Genomic DNA, 14,551 nt, shown 5'->3' with positions numbered 1-14,551 from the left:
ATTTATGGGTATTGGAATAAAAATCTGGTCTAAATGCACACTCTTCTACAAATTTTGTGGGACTTAGCCTTTTAAATTTCAGTTTTCTTATCTGAAGCATGGGTAAAAATCCACTCCTCTAAGGCTCATGGAAAATACAATTTTCCCTTTCATAAATTACTTGGTGAAATATCCTGAAACACTCTCAGATTCACCACTTTCCCTTCCTGCAATAGACATATCTCAAGAATTTGCGTCAGCCAACTTCCCAATATGAAGCAAAGCTGCTCCTTCCTCCTACCAATGATTGAGTCATTCCACCAGATATCAGTAGCTATTTAAACACTCCAGCAGGAACTCACAAACTTTTACTCTGTAGAAGTCCTCAACAGCTTCACTCTCTCATTCTTGGAATACATTTGAAAATGACTGTTGATGACCCCAAGGGTATGAAAGATCAACTTGATCAGAAGCCAAATGGCAAGACAGCAAAAGGTACTACAGGTGGGTAAATGAATACAAGGACAGAGTTAATTTAGACATGTAAACTAACTAAATATAGGAGTAGAAAACTACAATGCCTGGGTGTGGGAAAGTATTAGAGTTAATAACATTTACTTAAAAGGAAAACAAGTCAGATATAATGGTTATTAAAGAAGATAATGATAAGCCAACTTGGTATGAATGATGATGTAGTAGAGGGTGCTGATAACCAACTCTTATTGATCATTTGCTATAGGCTAGTTTCTATGATATTCATTTTATATGCATTAAAGCTTTACACCTTGAGGTTGGGACTACTATCATATCCCTTTTACAGAGGACTAACTGGTAACCGGGAGGATTAACTAAATTACCCAGTTTTATGTGGCTATTAAGTGGTAGAGTTAAGACTGAGCTATAATATGGGAGGAATATTGACCAGAGGGAAATGTCGATTGAAAGATTTACCCAGATATTTTCTCCCAATGCTAGGATTGAGCAGTTATTTGCAAGACACATAATTATCTTCAACTTCCTTTCTACTAATTTACCAGACATATTGTAGAAGCTTAATCACTCTTGAATCAGTGAATCAACCATATTCCTTCCTATCAAAACTTCTATTTGGTTTGATTCATCTGTAGAGTGCATTTAACACTTGATAACTCAGTGAAAATAGTAATATTTGATCATTGATTGATTTGAATCATTATACATTCACACTGGAGCTTTTGTGATGTGATGGTCCAAGCCATGTAGCTACTCGAAACTGAATTAAAGATCTCTGTTTGGATCTTAACATCTGTGTGATCTTAGGCAACTCACTGAATTGGCAGTCTCCTTATTTGCATATAGAGTTAACATTTTCAGTGCCTTATTTGTTTATCTTACAAGGTGAGGGGTCCAAATCCTTTATTTGAAATGTTTTCTTTCTGAACCGGTAGTATCTGTGCTTTTTTGGTGATGGACTCATAATAAGATATTCATACGCTTGTGAGCTACATGATTTGCTTTTATAATAATGGGGAATTTTTTTCTTGTAACAAGAGTGCTATAGCTGATATGAGTGTAGGACATGATATTAATATGAATCGAGTGAATAAAGAGTTTCATTTATATTTTTTCTTTGGTCAATAACCCCAGGTCCAAGATGTATTTATTTTTAATGAAATAAAAACTAAATAGCATAGAATTATATGTTAGTTCTTTGAGACTTTCTCAGTTGGTTAACTGACTAAAGACTTTACTTGTTTGATGTCTAGTATTCATTTATTATATGTTACTTATAACGGTGGTTATGTGTGTAGGGAGTGTGGGTGTGTGTGCACACATATGCTTACATACACATGGTCTGTACTGAAAATATCAGACTCTCTGCCTTGTGGTGGAAGTTGATCCAACCAAGCTGCACTGAGAGTTTCTTGAGACAAAGTATATGCTTTAGAATCAGATACTTGGAGAATTCCCAGGTGATCCAGTGGTTAGGATTCCATGCTTCCAATGTCATGGGCATGACTTTGGTCCCTGGGCAGGGAAGTTTAGAGTGGCAAGGCCAAAAAGAAAAAAGAAAAAAAAAATTGAACTTAACTAGAATCAGATCCTTGGAGTCAAATATCTGATATTGAATCCCAGCTCCTAAATTTCATCAGTTGTGTGACCACGGGTAAATTACTTAAAGTTTTTAACTGCTCATATTTTTTGCCTGTAAATGTGGACAGTGAATTATTTGTAGAGTCATTGGAAAGACTAGAAGTAAGTAGTGCAAAGTGCCAGGTACACGCTGGATCCAAAGAATTGTTTGACCACTTACCTCCATCATTTTTGTCTTTCTGAATCTCTCTAGGTTTTGTTTCCTCTTGGAGGTGGTACCCTGCTGCTGTGACTCTAGGGGTCCTTTGTCTGGGATTACTGGTGACTGTTATATTGTTGATACTGCAATGTAAGTGCTGAAGCAGGAAAGAAGGGAGAAAAAAAATGAGGGCTTATAAACAGGGTTTATTAGTTGGTTTCATAGTAACTATAAGCCACCTTGATTTAGATACATTTGAGGCAGACTGTTTTTAGGAGTGAATGGGAAGATGAATGAGTTTATTGTGTTCTTCCCTCAAATAGATTGAGGCATGGATGAAGATTACGGATATTAGGTTTTTGTTTGATTTTGTTTCCGGAACTTCATGGATAGAGTCCATTTAAATCCCAGAATAATGAGGAAGGAAATAATTTGAAGTTACTAACCCATAAGATCACCGGAGGGACCCATAAAAAGACACTTCATTTAGTTCACATTGAGTTTTAATACAAATGATTAAATACCAATTTAAAGTTAACTCAGAAACACAGTCTTTGTAAATACAATATTTAAAATAAAACAGTCTTTGGATTTACAATATGGCCATTTAGGAAAGAGGGGATGTCAAAGGAAAAGAAATGAAAAGGTGAAAGTGACCAAGAAGGGAAAAAAATGGCAGTGATCATACATCTAATCCACCTATATATTTAGGTTATAGCTTTGAGCTATTTTGGCTCTCTAGAATCCTAGAATCCAATTTATGAAGGCCTTTGAAGTGCTAATTTGTTCCTCAATGGTGTTTAAGGTCAAAAATCACTTACTTTTTCAATCTATAAACACTTTGGACCTATAAATCCTTTCCTAATGATGTGGGAGAAGAGCCCTTGACTCAGTGGTGGTCATTGGAAGAGTCTTCCTTTGAGGTTCTGATCACTTTTTAACAGGGTCAAGTATGGGTTTCAAGCCAAAGGGTCTACTTCGTACTGAACCATAAAACTTATAGAATCGAGACATTGGACCCTTAACATTTGTTGCCTGCTTGATTTCACAACCTTCCTTTCATCTCCACTCTTTCTAAAGACAAAAAAAAAAAAAAAAAAAAAAACAAGCTAAAATTGAAAAATTGTTTTCATATTCTTGCGAAAGCAGCTTAAAATAGTCCCATGGGAGAGTTTCTCAAAAACAGGGTGAGTGTCACAGTTTTTATGTAAAATCAGGAAGTGTGGAAGGTGGGGAGAGGGCAATTAAGACACAGAATTAATACACAGTAGAGTAAATCATTAATGACAAGTGCTACTAATAGTCACTGAGTATGATTGGTGTCTGCCTATTTTATATTATCTACATTTTACTTATGCCACTGATGAATGATTTAACTTGTGATTTCTTTTAACTTGTGTGTAACTCTCAGTAACAAGTAAATTCCTGTTTGTTTGTTTGTTTTTTATCACAAGTATCTGAGACATTTTTCAACATTAATATATATATATATGTATGTATATTGCAGAAATATAAAATAACTTCCAAATCCATAATTTGAGTAAAGTTGGGTTGATTTGTTGTCAAAACAGATGGCTTGATTCTGCTCTTTGATTTCTTCAAAATCCAGTGGAGGAATTTTTTTATTGGGAATTGGAATTGGAATCTAAATTTAGTTCTAATTTAGTATCCCAGGTCTCTGATCTCATAAAGCAACAGCAAGCAAATATTACTCACCAGGAAGATATCCTGGAGGGACAGATTTTAGCCCAGCGCCGATCAGAAAAATCTGCCCAGGAGTCACAGAAGGAACTCAAAGAAATGATAGAAACCCTTGCCCACAAGCTGGATGAGAAATCCAAGAAACTAATGGAACTTCATCGCCAGAACCTAAATCTTCAAGAAGTTCTGAAAGAGGCAGCAAACTATTCAGGTATGAGGGAGAGAGGGGTCCAGAGAGACAATAGAAGTTTATCTGTAAATCTTAACCTTTCTTTTGAAATGTCCCAAGGACAATATTGGTGTATAGATGTCTGTATCATTTTTCATTCATCAGGTTCTACATTAGAGGTCCTCTATTTTTGTCATCCTAGCTCTGGAGAGTGAAGTTGCTCAGTTGTGTCTGACTTTTTGTGATCCCATGGACTGTAGCCCACCAGGCTCCTCCGTCCATGGAATTTTTCAGGCAAGAATACCAGAAAAGGAAAGTTGCCATTTCCTTCTCCAGGGGATCTTCCAGACCCAGGAATCGAACCTAGGTCTCCTGCATTGCAGGCAGATGCTTTACCCTCTGAGCCACCAAGGAAGCCCCTATTCCATGCCATCCTCACTCTATCACATGTCAAATTCTTGAGATTATCTGATTCAATCAACCACACTTTCTGGTGGGTTTAAGATTTCCTTCCTCGCAAGAGTTTTCTCTTTCTTTTTAAGACTTTAGTTTTGAGATTTTCTGGCAGAATCCTCCCACTTCTTTGTACAGATTCTCATCTTTTTCCATTCCAATGTATCATAATCACTGATTTCTTTTCCCAAGTGGTCTCCTTTGTCCTGAGGATTCCCACCTCTTCATTAGCTTTATTCTATGGGACTGTTTCTTAAAGTATACAACTACATCAACATAAATTGAGTCAATAGAGGTGAGCTGGCTTTTAAGTGTTAAGTAGATACTTCAAATCAGACAAAAATGTGAGGGACCCAGGAAGTCAGTGCATATGAGAAAAACTGATTGATCTCAGTCAACGAAGTGAACTCAGAATCTAGGAGGTGGTAGAAATAGTAGCATCTGTAACCAGGAGAGGATAATGTGAACTCTGATAATATTACAGAAGTGATCCATATGTACTATTTCGTTTTTCAACAGTGTATAATTAAATCAGGTATGTGTTTTATTCATGGGGAGCATTAGAAAGTGTGAAATGTAGTCACTTTTGGTAATACCTGGCTTTCTTGGTGGGGTGCCTGAGAATCTTATTCTGGACACTAGCACCTAACTGCCACTAATAAACAGATTTCTCCAGCTTCTTGCTTATATCGCTCATGGCCTCAACCATGTAATTTTGTTGACTAAAGATTACATAGTAAGAGTTTACAGATACCCATGCATTTATTTTATAGATCAAAAAGTTGAAACCCAGGTAAGTTTAATGATAAGTAGGTTCGTATAAACTTTTGCAGTTTACAAATACCTTCAGTACGTATGTGCTCAGTTATGCCCGACTCTGTGACTCCTTGGGCTGTAACCCACCAGGGTCCTCTGTCCATGGGTTTCTCTGGGCAAAAACACTGGAGTGGGTAGCCATTTCCTACTCCAGGAGATCTTCTCAACCCAGGAATTAAACCCACGTCTCCTGCATTGGCAGGCAGATACTTTACCACTGAGCTACCTGGGAGGCCCTCAGTATGTACAGTTCAGTTCAGTTCAGTGGCTCAGTAGTGTCCGACTCTTTGCGAACCCATGAATCACAGCACTCCAGGCCTCCCTGTCCATCACCAACTCCCCGAGTCCACCCAAACCCATGTCCATCGAGTCAGTGACGCCGTCCAGCTATCTCATCCTCTGTCGTCCCCTTCTCCTCCTGCCCTCAATCCTTCCCAGCATTAGGGTCTTTTCCAATGAATCAACTTTTCACATGAGATGGCCAAAGTATTGGAGTTTAAGCTTCAACATCAATCCTTCCAGTGAACACACAGGACTGATCTCCTTTATGATGGACTGGTTGGATCTCCTTGCAGTCTAAGGGACTCTCAAGAGTCTTCTCTAACACCACAGTTCAAAAGCATCAATTCATCGGCACAGCTTTCTTCACAGTCCAACTCTCACATCCATCCATGACCACCGGAAAAACCATAGCCTTGACTAAAAGCACCTTTCTTGGCAAAAGTCTCTGCTTTTTAATATGCTGTCTAGGTTGGTCATAACTTCCCTTCCAAGGAGTGTCTTTTAATTTCATGGCTGCAGTCACCATCTCAGTGATTTTGGAGCCCAAAAAAAAATAGTCTGACACTGTTTCCACTGTTTCCCCATCTATTTCCTGTGAAGTGATGGGACCAGATGCCATGATCTTAGTTTTCTGAATGTTAAGCTTTAAGCCAACTTTTTTACTCTCCTCTTTCACTTTCATCAAGAGGCTTTTTAGTTCCTCTTCACTTTCTGCCATAAGGGTGGTGTCGTCTGCATATCTGAGATTATTGATATTTCTTCTGGCAATCTTGATTCCAGCTTGTGCTTCTTCCAGCCAGGGTTATTTAAATTTCCAAAATAAGCAGAAATTTTTAGACAAGCTGATTTTTTAAAGCGAGTGTCAATTAATCTCTTTAAGGAAAGAACAGCTGAGGAAATAAAACCATCTCAAATAAGGCTTAAAGGAAGGATCCTAATATATCAAGGACAGGGATGTTTATATAAGCAGACATAGCTACATATCAAAAATAGTTTATTTCACAGATGGGGCCATAAACTAGTCTTGTTTTTATCAGTCGTATGGGAGTAAAACTATGTCAGGACTGTTCAGAACCATCTTCTAGAGGTGCCAAGTTTAGACAACTAATCAAAAATACTAGATGTTGTGTCTTCTGCTGGCAGACATGCCTTTCATCAAGCAGCTTTGAGAAGATTCTCAAAAGCAGCAATAAAATACTATGCAGAAAAATATGCCAGTTTTCCCAAGTTTGAGATAAGTTTTATCTTTCTTACTGACAAGTCTGTGATTCTCCATAAAAGTATGAAGAGGGTGAGATGCTGGGAAATTTGCATATGTAGTTTGCTTGAGGTCAGCCAGCTAGAAAGATGCAGTGCCTTCCAAGTAACAGATATTTTAGCACTGAAATTAGCGGTGGTTCTCAACTTTTAGTGTACGTAATTGTCACCCAAGTAGTTTGTTAAAAGTGGCAAGTTCCAGATTTACCTCAAAACACTGTGTCAACATGTCTTGATGGGCACCAAGAAGTATTTCCTCAATTCATTCAAACTCAGGAGCTTGAGAGGTAATGTGATATAATGGGGGCTTCCCAAGTGGCTCAGTGTGTAAATAATCCGCCTGCAATGTAGTAGTACCTGGAGCCACAGTTCAATCCCTGGGTTGGGAAGATCCCCTGGAAGAGGATATGGCAACCCACTCCAGTATTCCTGCCTGGAGAATCCCATGGACAGAGGAGCCTGGAGGGTCACAAAGCGTCAGACACTACTGAAGTGACTGAGCACACACACATGGGATATACTTATAAAACACACAGATGCTGGATTTAGACTGCCTAAGTTCAAATTCTCATTTTCTCTTCCAAATGAAGAAAATGAATGAACTTATACATACTGTTGTTATGAGGATTAAATGAGCTAATACATAAAATTATTGCCAACCATTAATGGCACCTAGCAGTTTTTGGGTTTGTTAAATAAAAAATGATTAAAGAAATACAGGTGGTTTGAATACATTATGAGATTCATCTTTTTCACTTTTTCATGACTTGGAAAACCTACCTAGACTTTTCTTTTAGTTCAAGAAAGCCAATATTCTCTTTCCTTCAACATAGTAAGACAGGACTATGCAAATTGAGAAGAATCTTGCATTCTTTGCTTTCAGCCTGGTGTTCTGTATGTCCTCTTTCATTCACTTTCTCCTTTTGTAGTTCACTGCCTTCTATTTTGACCTCTCTGATAAAGCCTGTTCTTACAAAATTATCTCATGATTTTATGCCATAAAGTGAAATTGAAATGTTGCCTTTCTCAAGGATTTGATTTTTATATTTTTGGTCACAGAGTAGCACAAAGGGCTTTGTTCCCTAGTAGAGAGGTTTCAAGTATTACTAACACACAGGAGAGATGGTGATGATGGTAATGAAGAAAGGAAGAAAGGGGAAGGATGAGAGGGAGAAAAAGGTGAGGTGAAGTGAGAGGAAGAGGGAACGGAAGAGAAGGAATCGGGGAGTGTTTAAAATATCTGTAAACACATAGACAGGTTTCCCTGGTGGCCCAGACAGGAAAGAGTCTGCTTGCAATGCAGGATACCTGGGTTCAATCCCTGGGTCGGGAAGTTCCCCTGGAGAAGGACATGGCAGCCCACTCTAGTATTTTTGCTTAAGAAATCCCATGGACAGACGAGCCTGGCAAGCTACAGCCCACGCGGTCACAAAGAGTCAGACATGACTGAGCAACTAACACACACAGACACACAGACACCATCACATTTTTGCCTGTTGCCTAAGCCCTGAGGTTTTTGGACTTCCTGGGAATTTTGCTGCTGAAAACTCTCTACCTACTGAAATCTTGTTGAAATGGAGATGCCCACTTTGCCTCCATATACTGTTCTCCCTAAAGCAGCTCTGTCCAAAAGAAAATACAGGGTATACCACATATGGAATGTTAAAGCTTCTATTATTCTATAAAATATTACAGAAAAAACTTGAACAAACTTTTTGGCCACCCCAATAGGAGCCACATGAAAAATTAAAGAGATGAAATTAATTTTAGTGACGTATTTTATTTCATCCAATATACTTGAAATATTATTGCAACACTAATCAGTATAAATATTATTCATGCATTATTTTACATTCTTTTTTTCATACTAAGTTTTCAAAATTAGGTATATTTTATACATACTGCAAATCTCACTGCAGATGAGCCATGACTCAAGTACTCAAAAGCCTCACAGGGCTACCTATTCAGAAGTAAGAGTTACAGAATCTAAGCCTAAATTTGTTATTCAAAGAGATGAAGTTTTAAAATATATAAGCACATCTTTTAGTTACAGAATAGCTACTAAATATTCATCCCCTAACTCTCATTTCCATAGTTCCAAACATAATTTTTTAAAAAATAGATCAGTTTCTAATATTACATCCCAGCTCAAGCCTTGCTTTTTAATAGCCTCGCTTTTTAATTTAGTTTTCTAAAATCAGAATGCATTTCTTTTTCTCCAAAAAAAAAAAAAATGGAGAAATAAAGACTCTAGGCTATTTAGAGATTTGCAGAGTCTGGGTGTAATTCTGACTAAGAAGAGATGGTATGCATGTGGGAGTTCTGAGAGGTGAACTGAGTTAAGAATTGTAGAAATATTAATATCTTTTCTCAGGCATAACTCACTGATTAGATATACTATATTTCCTAGGTCCTTGTCCCCAAGACTGGCTCTGGCATGAAGAAAACTGTTACCAATTTTCCTCTGGCTCTTTTAATTGGGAAAAAAGCCAGGAGAACTGCTTGTCTTTGGATGCCCACTTGCTGAAGATTAATAGCACAGATGAACTGGTGAGTGTTCAACAGATGTATGGGATGTGTGTCGGGCTGGAATATTGGGTCATAGGTAAATAGATCTTGTTTAGACCCTCAGTAGAGGAGTGCTTGCTTAAGAATCAGAACATGTACATGATTTCTAGCCTTGTGTGGCCACTGGATATGTGCATGACCTTGGATGGACAGGTTACTAAGCATTTCTAGGCTCCACTAGACATCACTGTAAAGCCATGGAGAAGATGTCAAAGTTCTTTTTGAGTTCTTTAGTTTTGTGACTCTAATCTAAAAAGTCCACATCCACTCATTCATCGACACAGAAATGTTACTCCCCACAGGAATTCATCCAGCAAACGATTGCCCATTCCAGTTTCCCCTTCTGGATGGGGTTGTCAATGAGGAAACCCAATTACTCGTGGCTTTGGGAAGATGGTACTCCTTTGACGCCCCACTTGTAAGTTTGATGCTCTTTTTTAGTTTTGTTTATTTATTTATTTCTATCTTTGACTGCACCGGGTCTTTTTTGCTTTGTGTAGGCTTTCCCTAGTTGTCACGTGCATGGGCTGCTCCCTCATGTGATATGTGGGCTTCTCACTTCAGTGGCTTCTCTTATTGCCAGGCATGGGTTCTAGGGGATGGGCTTCAGTAGTTGTGGCTCTTGGGCTGTAGAGCACAGGCTCAGTAGCTGTGGCATATGGGCTTAGTTGCTCCAAGGCATATGGGATCTTGCCAGACCAGGGATCGAACACATGTCTCCTGCATTGGCAGGCAGATTCTTATCCACTGAACAACCAGGGAAGTCCGTAAGTTTCTTATTCTTCACTGAACCTACTAGTGAAGTTACTGCTGCATTCCATGCAGTGTCCTACTCTTGCTGGAAAAAAGCCTGGGGAATTTCTGAATCTCTCTCTCCAACTCTCTCACACAAGGACCTGCCCATTTACCCATTCAGATCTTCTCTTACCTTTTCCTGCTCACATTTATTAATGACTTGAAGCTTTAAGACAAGGTGGCAGTAAATCTAATTTTTTTGTTTTTTTTTTTTTCTCCCTGCCTGCAGGTTTAGAATTCAGGGAGCTGTTTCCCGTATGTATCCTTCAGGGACCTGTGCATATATTCAAAGGGGAACTGTTTTTGCTGAAAACTGCATTTTAACTGCATTCAGTATATGTCAAAAGAAGGCGAATCTATTGAGAGCACAGTGAATTTGAAGGATCTGGAGGAAAAGAAGGAAACCTTTGAATTCTCTTCTGGAATTTAAGCTATACTTCATCACTTAGATGTAAACCATTAGAGCCCAGGGAAATGCCTGCTACTGGTTGAGTGCAGAACTCCTTAGCAGAGACTGGCCCAGCTGCCTGGCACCTTGATAGCAAAAGTTGCAATTCCCTCTGTATATTTTTCCCTAACTTGTTCCAAGTCCTCCCCTGCAGGACTTCAGAGAAGTCAATTTTCCTGTTTCCATTGTTTCTAAGAACTTGTTGCCTAACTCAAGGTCACAGCATTTTTCTCATTTTTGTCCTATGCTTTCTTCTAGACATTGTAGAGTTTTAGATTTTACATGGAAATCTAGAACTTATTTTAGATTAATTTCTAAGTGATCTATGGATGTATGGAAGTTTTTTGTTTGTTTTTTGCTTGTGAGTATTCAATTGTTTTTGCAACATTTGCTGAAAAGACTATTCTTCCTTCACTACATTGCCTTTGCACTGTTGTCAACAATTATCCATACATGCCTGGCTCTATTTCTGGATTTTCTATTCCTTTCCATTTATTTATTTATTATTCTTGGCTTACAACATCACCATGATATTTTGAATTCTATGGTTCTTTAATATATCTTGGAATCACATGGTAGTAGTTATTCATTGTTGTTCTTTTTTAGAGTTGTTTGGTTAATCTATGCTTTTGTATTTCTGTCTTAAATTGGCTTGTCCATTTCTAAAAAAACTTGAAATTTTGAATTGCACTGAATCCATACATAAATTTAGGGAAAATTGAATTCTTAAAAATACTGATTTGTTCAACTCATGAAAAAGGTGTATTGCTCTATTTAGGTATTCCTTATTTTCTTTAAGCAATGCTTTTTAATGTTCTTTGTGTAGATATTGTTAGATTATCATCATGTATTTCACATTATTTATGCTACTGTAGATAGTATTGTTATCATTTGTTGTTCTTATTTTCAAAGTCTTCTGCTAGTATGTAGAATTATAATAAAGTCTGATATTAATATTATACCCTGAAACCTTGATAAACTCACTTATTTCTTCTGGTAAGTTTTTTCTGTGTGTATTTCATTGGATTTTATATATATATAATCATGTTATCTGAAAAAAAAATACTTTTTTTTTTTCCTTTCTGGATGTTTTATTTTTCTTTCCCTTGCCTGATTTCATGGACTAGAATCTCTAGTCAAATATTGAATAAGAATGGTGAGAGTACATATCTTTATTTTGTTCTTGATTTTGGAATAAGTCATTCAATGTTATACTATTAAATATGGTGCTGTGTATTTTTCACAAATGAAATTAACCAGTTTGAGGAATTTTCCTTTTATTCCTATAATACTGAGAGGTTTTATTAGGAATGGGTATTGATTTGTCTTGAGAAGAAAATGGCAACCTACTCTAGAATTCTTGCCTGGAGAATTCCATGGACAGAGAAACCTGGTGGGGATTCCTATCCAAGGAATCACAAAGAGTTGGACATGACTGAGAGACTAACACATTGATTTGTCTAATATTTTTCCTACATCTATTGATAACGATTATATAGTTTTATTTTTTTCTAACAAGGTAAATTACACTGTATAATTAGAGAAGGCTAAGCCATCTTTGGATTCTTGGGATTAAAATTATTCTTGGAGTTAAAATTATCACTTTAATATATCACCAAATTTAAATTCACTAAAGTTTGGCTTAGGATTTCTGCAACTATGTTTATGAAGGATACTGATATGTAATTTTTTTTCGTGTAAAGGCTTCATCAGGTTTAGGTTTCAGAGAAGTACTTCTTCATGTCAATTTTTGGAAAGATTTTATGTAAAATTGGTACTATTTGTTTATTTAGTGTTTGAAGCAATTTACCATTAAAGTCATCTGGGCAAAAATTTTTCTTTGTTTTATAAGGTTTTGAACTACTTACAGTTAAACAGTCCGTTTATTTAATAGGTGCAGTGCTATTCGAATTATTTATTCTTGAATGAGCTTTGGTGGCTCTGTCTTTCAAGGAATTTGTCCATTTCATCTAAGTTTCTATTTTTTTTTTTTTTCTGTTTTTGGCCTAACATTTTTCTTTATATTTTCTTATATTTTAATATTTCTAGAGTCGGTAGTGATGCTACCTCTCTCATTCCTGACATTGTTTACTTGTGCCTCCCCCCACCTTAAAAAAAAAAAATCAGTTTGGCTGTATAATGTTTGCTTTGAAATCTATTTGAATGAAATGAATACAGGCAGTTCTGTTTTTCTATGATTAATGTAAACCTTGTGCATCTTTTTCCATTCTTTGACTTTTTAATTTATTTTTGGTTGCACTGGATTGTCACTGCTGCATGTGGGCTTTCACTAGCTGCAGCAAGCAGAGGCTACTCCTCTGTGCAGTGCCTGGGCTTCTCACTGCAGAGACGTCTCTTACTGCGCAACATAAGCTTTAGTGGTTGCAGCATATGGGCTCAGTAGTTGTGGCACGTGGGCTTAGCTGCTCCACGGCATATGGGTCTTCCTGGACCAGGGATCCAATCTGTGTCCCCTGCATTGGCAGGCAGATTCTGATCCACTCTACCACCAGAAAAGTCCCTATTCTTTTACTTTTAATCATTTTTTGTCTTTGTACTTTGAGTGTGTTTCTTTCAGGTGACAGACAGTTGAGTCTTGCTATTTTATATACTTTGACAATTTCTGCCTGTGTTTGTGTGTTTAAACGATTATATTTATTGTGACATTGATGCAGTTAGATTTAAGTCTATCATCTTGATATCATCTTCCCTTTTTTCAACTCATCTTTGTTGCCTTTCTCGCTTGCCTTGTCTACTTTGATGTTAATTAAATATTGCTCCAGAAATAATGAAGGGATGGAGCCAAAGCAAAAACAACACCTAGTTGTGGATGTGACTGGTGATAGAAGCAAGGTCCTATGCTGTAAAGAGCAATATTGCATAGGAACCTGGAATGTTAGGTCCATGAATCAAGGCAAATTGGAAGTAGTCAAACAGGAGATGGCAAGAGTGAATGTCAACATTCTAGGAATCAGTGAACTAAAATGGACTGGAATGGGTGAATTTGACTCAGATGGCCATTATATCTACTACTGTGGGTGAGAATCCCTTAGAAGAAATGGAGTAGCCATCATAGTCAACAAAAGGATCCAAAATGCAGTACTTGGATGCAATCTCAAAAATGACAGAATGATCTCTGTTTGTTTCCAAGGCAAACCATTCAATATCACGGTAATCCAAGTCTATGCCCTGACCAGTAATGCTGAAGAAGCTGAAGCTGAAAGGTTCTATGAAGACCTAGAAGACCTTTTAAAACTAACACCCAAAAAAGATGTCCTTTTCATTATAAGGGACTGGAATGCAAAAGTAGGAAGTCAAGAAACACCTGGAGTAACAGGCAAATTTGGCCTTGGAGTACAGAATGAAACAGGGCAAAGGCTAACAGCATTTTGCCAAGAGAACACACTAGTCATAGCAAACACCCTCTTCCAACAACACAAGAGAAGGCTCTACACGTGGACATCACCAGATGGCCAACACCGAAATCAGATTGATTATATTCTTTGCAGCCAAAGATGGAGAAGCTCTATACAGTCAACAAAAAAAAGACTGGGAGCTGACTGTGGCTCAGATCATGAGCTCCTTATTGCCAAATTCAGACTTAATTGAAGAAAGTGTGGGAAACTACTACACCATTCAGGTATGACCTAAATCAAATTCTTTATGATTATACAGTGGAAGTGAGAAATAGATTTAAGGGACTAGATCTGATAGACAGAGTCCCTGATGAATTATGGATGGAGGTTCATGACATTGTACAGGAGACAGGGATCAAGACCATCTCCAAGAAAAAAAAATGCAAAAAAGCAAA

General features: G+C 37.5%; 1 protein-coding gene across 2 annotated transcripts; it reads left to right on the top strand.

Moving 5' to 3' along the window:
- The first annotated feature begins 314 nt into the window (after positions 1 to 314).
- OLR1 (oxidized low density lipoprotein (lectin-like) receptor 1) lies at positions 315 to 11,709 on the top strand. 2 transcript variants are annotated; one of them, XM_010858633.1, is made up of 6 exons: positions 315 to 483; positions 2,306 to 2,401; positions 3,918 to 4,163; positions 9,340 to 9,479; positions 9,800 to 9,915; positions 10,522 to 11,709. In XM_010858633.1, exons 1-6 carry the CDS (start codon positions 405 to 407, stop codon positions 10,664 to 10,666), a joined length of 822 nt encoding a protein of 273 aa, XP_010856935.1. In that variant the 5' UTR covers positions 315 to 404; the 3' UTR covers positions 10,667 to 11,709. The 2 variants fall into 2 exon arrangements, with proteins under 2 accessions (XP_010856935.1, XP_010856936.1); XM_010858634.1 differs by having other exon boundaries at positions 331 to 474.
- The last annotated feature ends 2,842 nt before the right edge of the window (positions 11,710 to 14,551 follow it).

The sequence above is a fragment of the Bison bison genome, unplaced genomic scaffold, assembly GCF_000754665.1.
Source record: "Bison bison bison isolate TAMUID 2011002044 unplaced genomic scaffold, Bison_UMD1.0 scf7180017864390, whole genome shotgun sequence".
Lineage (NCBI taxonomy): Eukaryota > Metazoa > Chordata > Mammalia > Artiodactyla > Bovidae > Bison > Bison bison.
The sequence above is the reverse complement of the archived record's forward strand: the minus strand, read 5'-3'. Positions and strand labels throughout refer to the sequence as shown.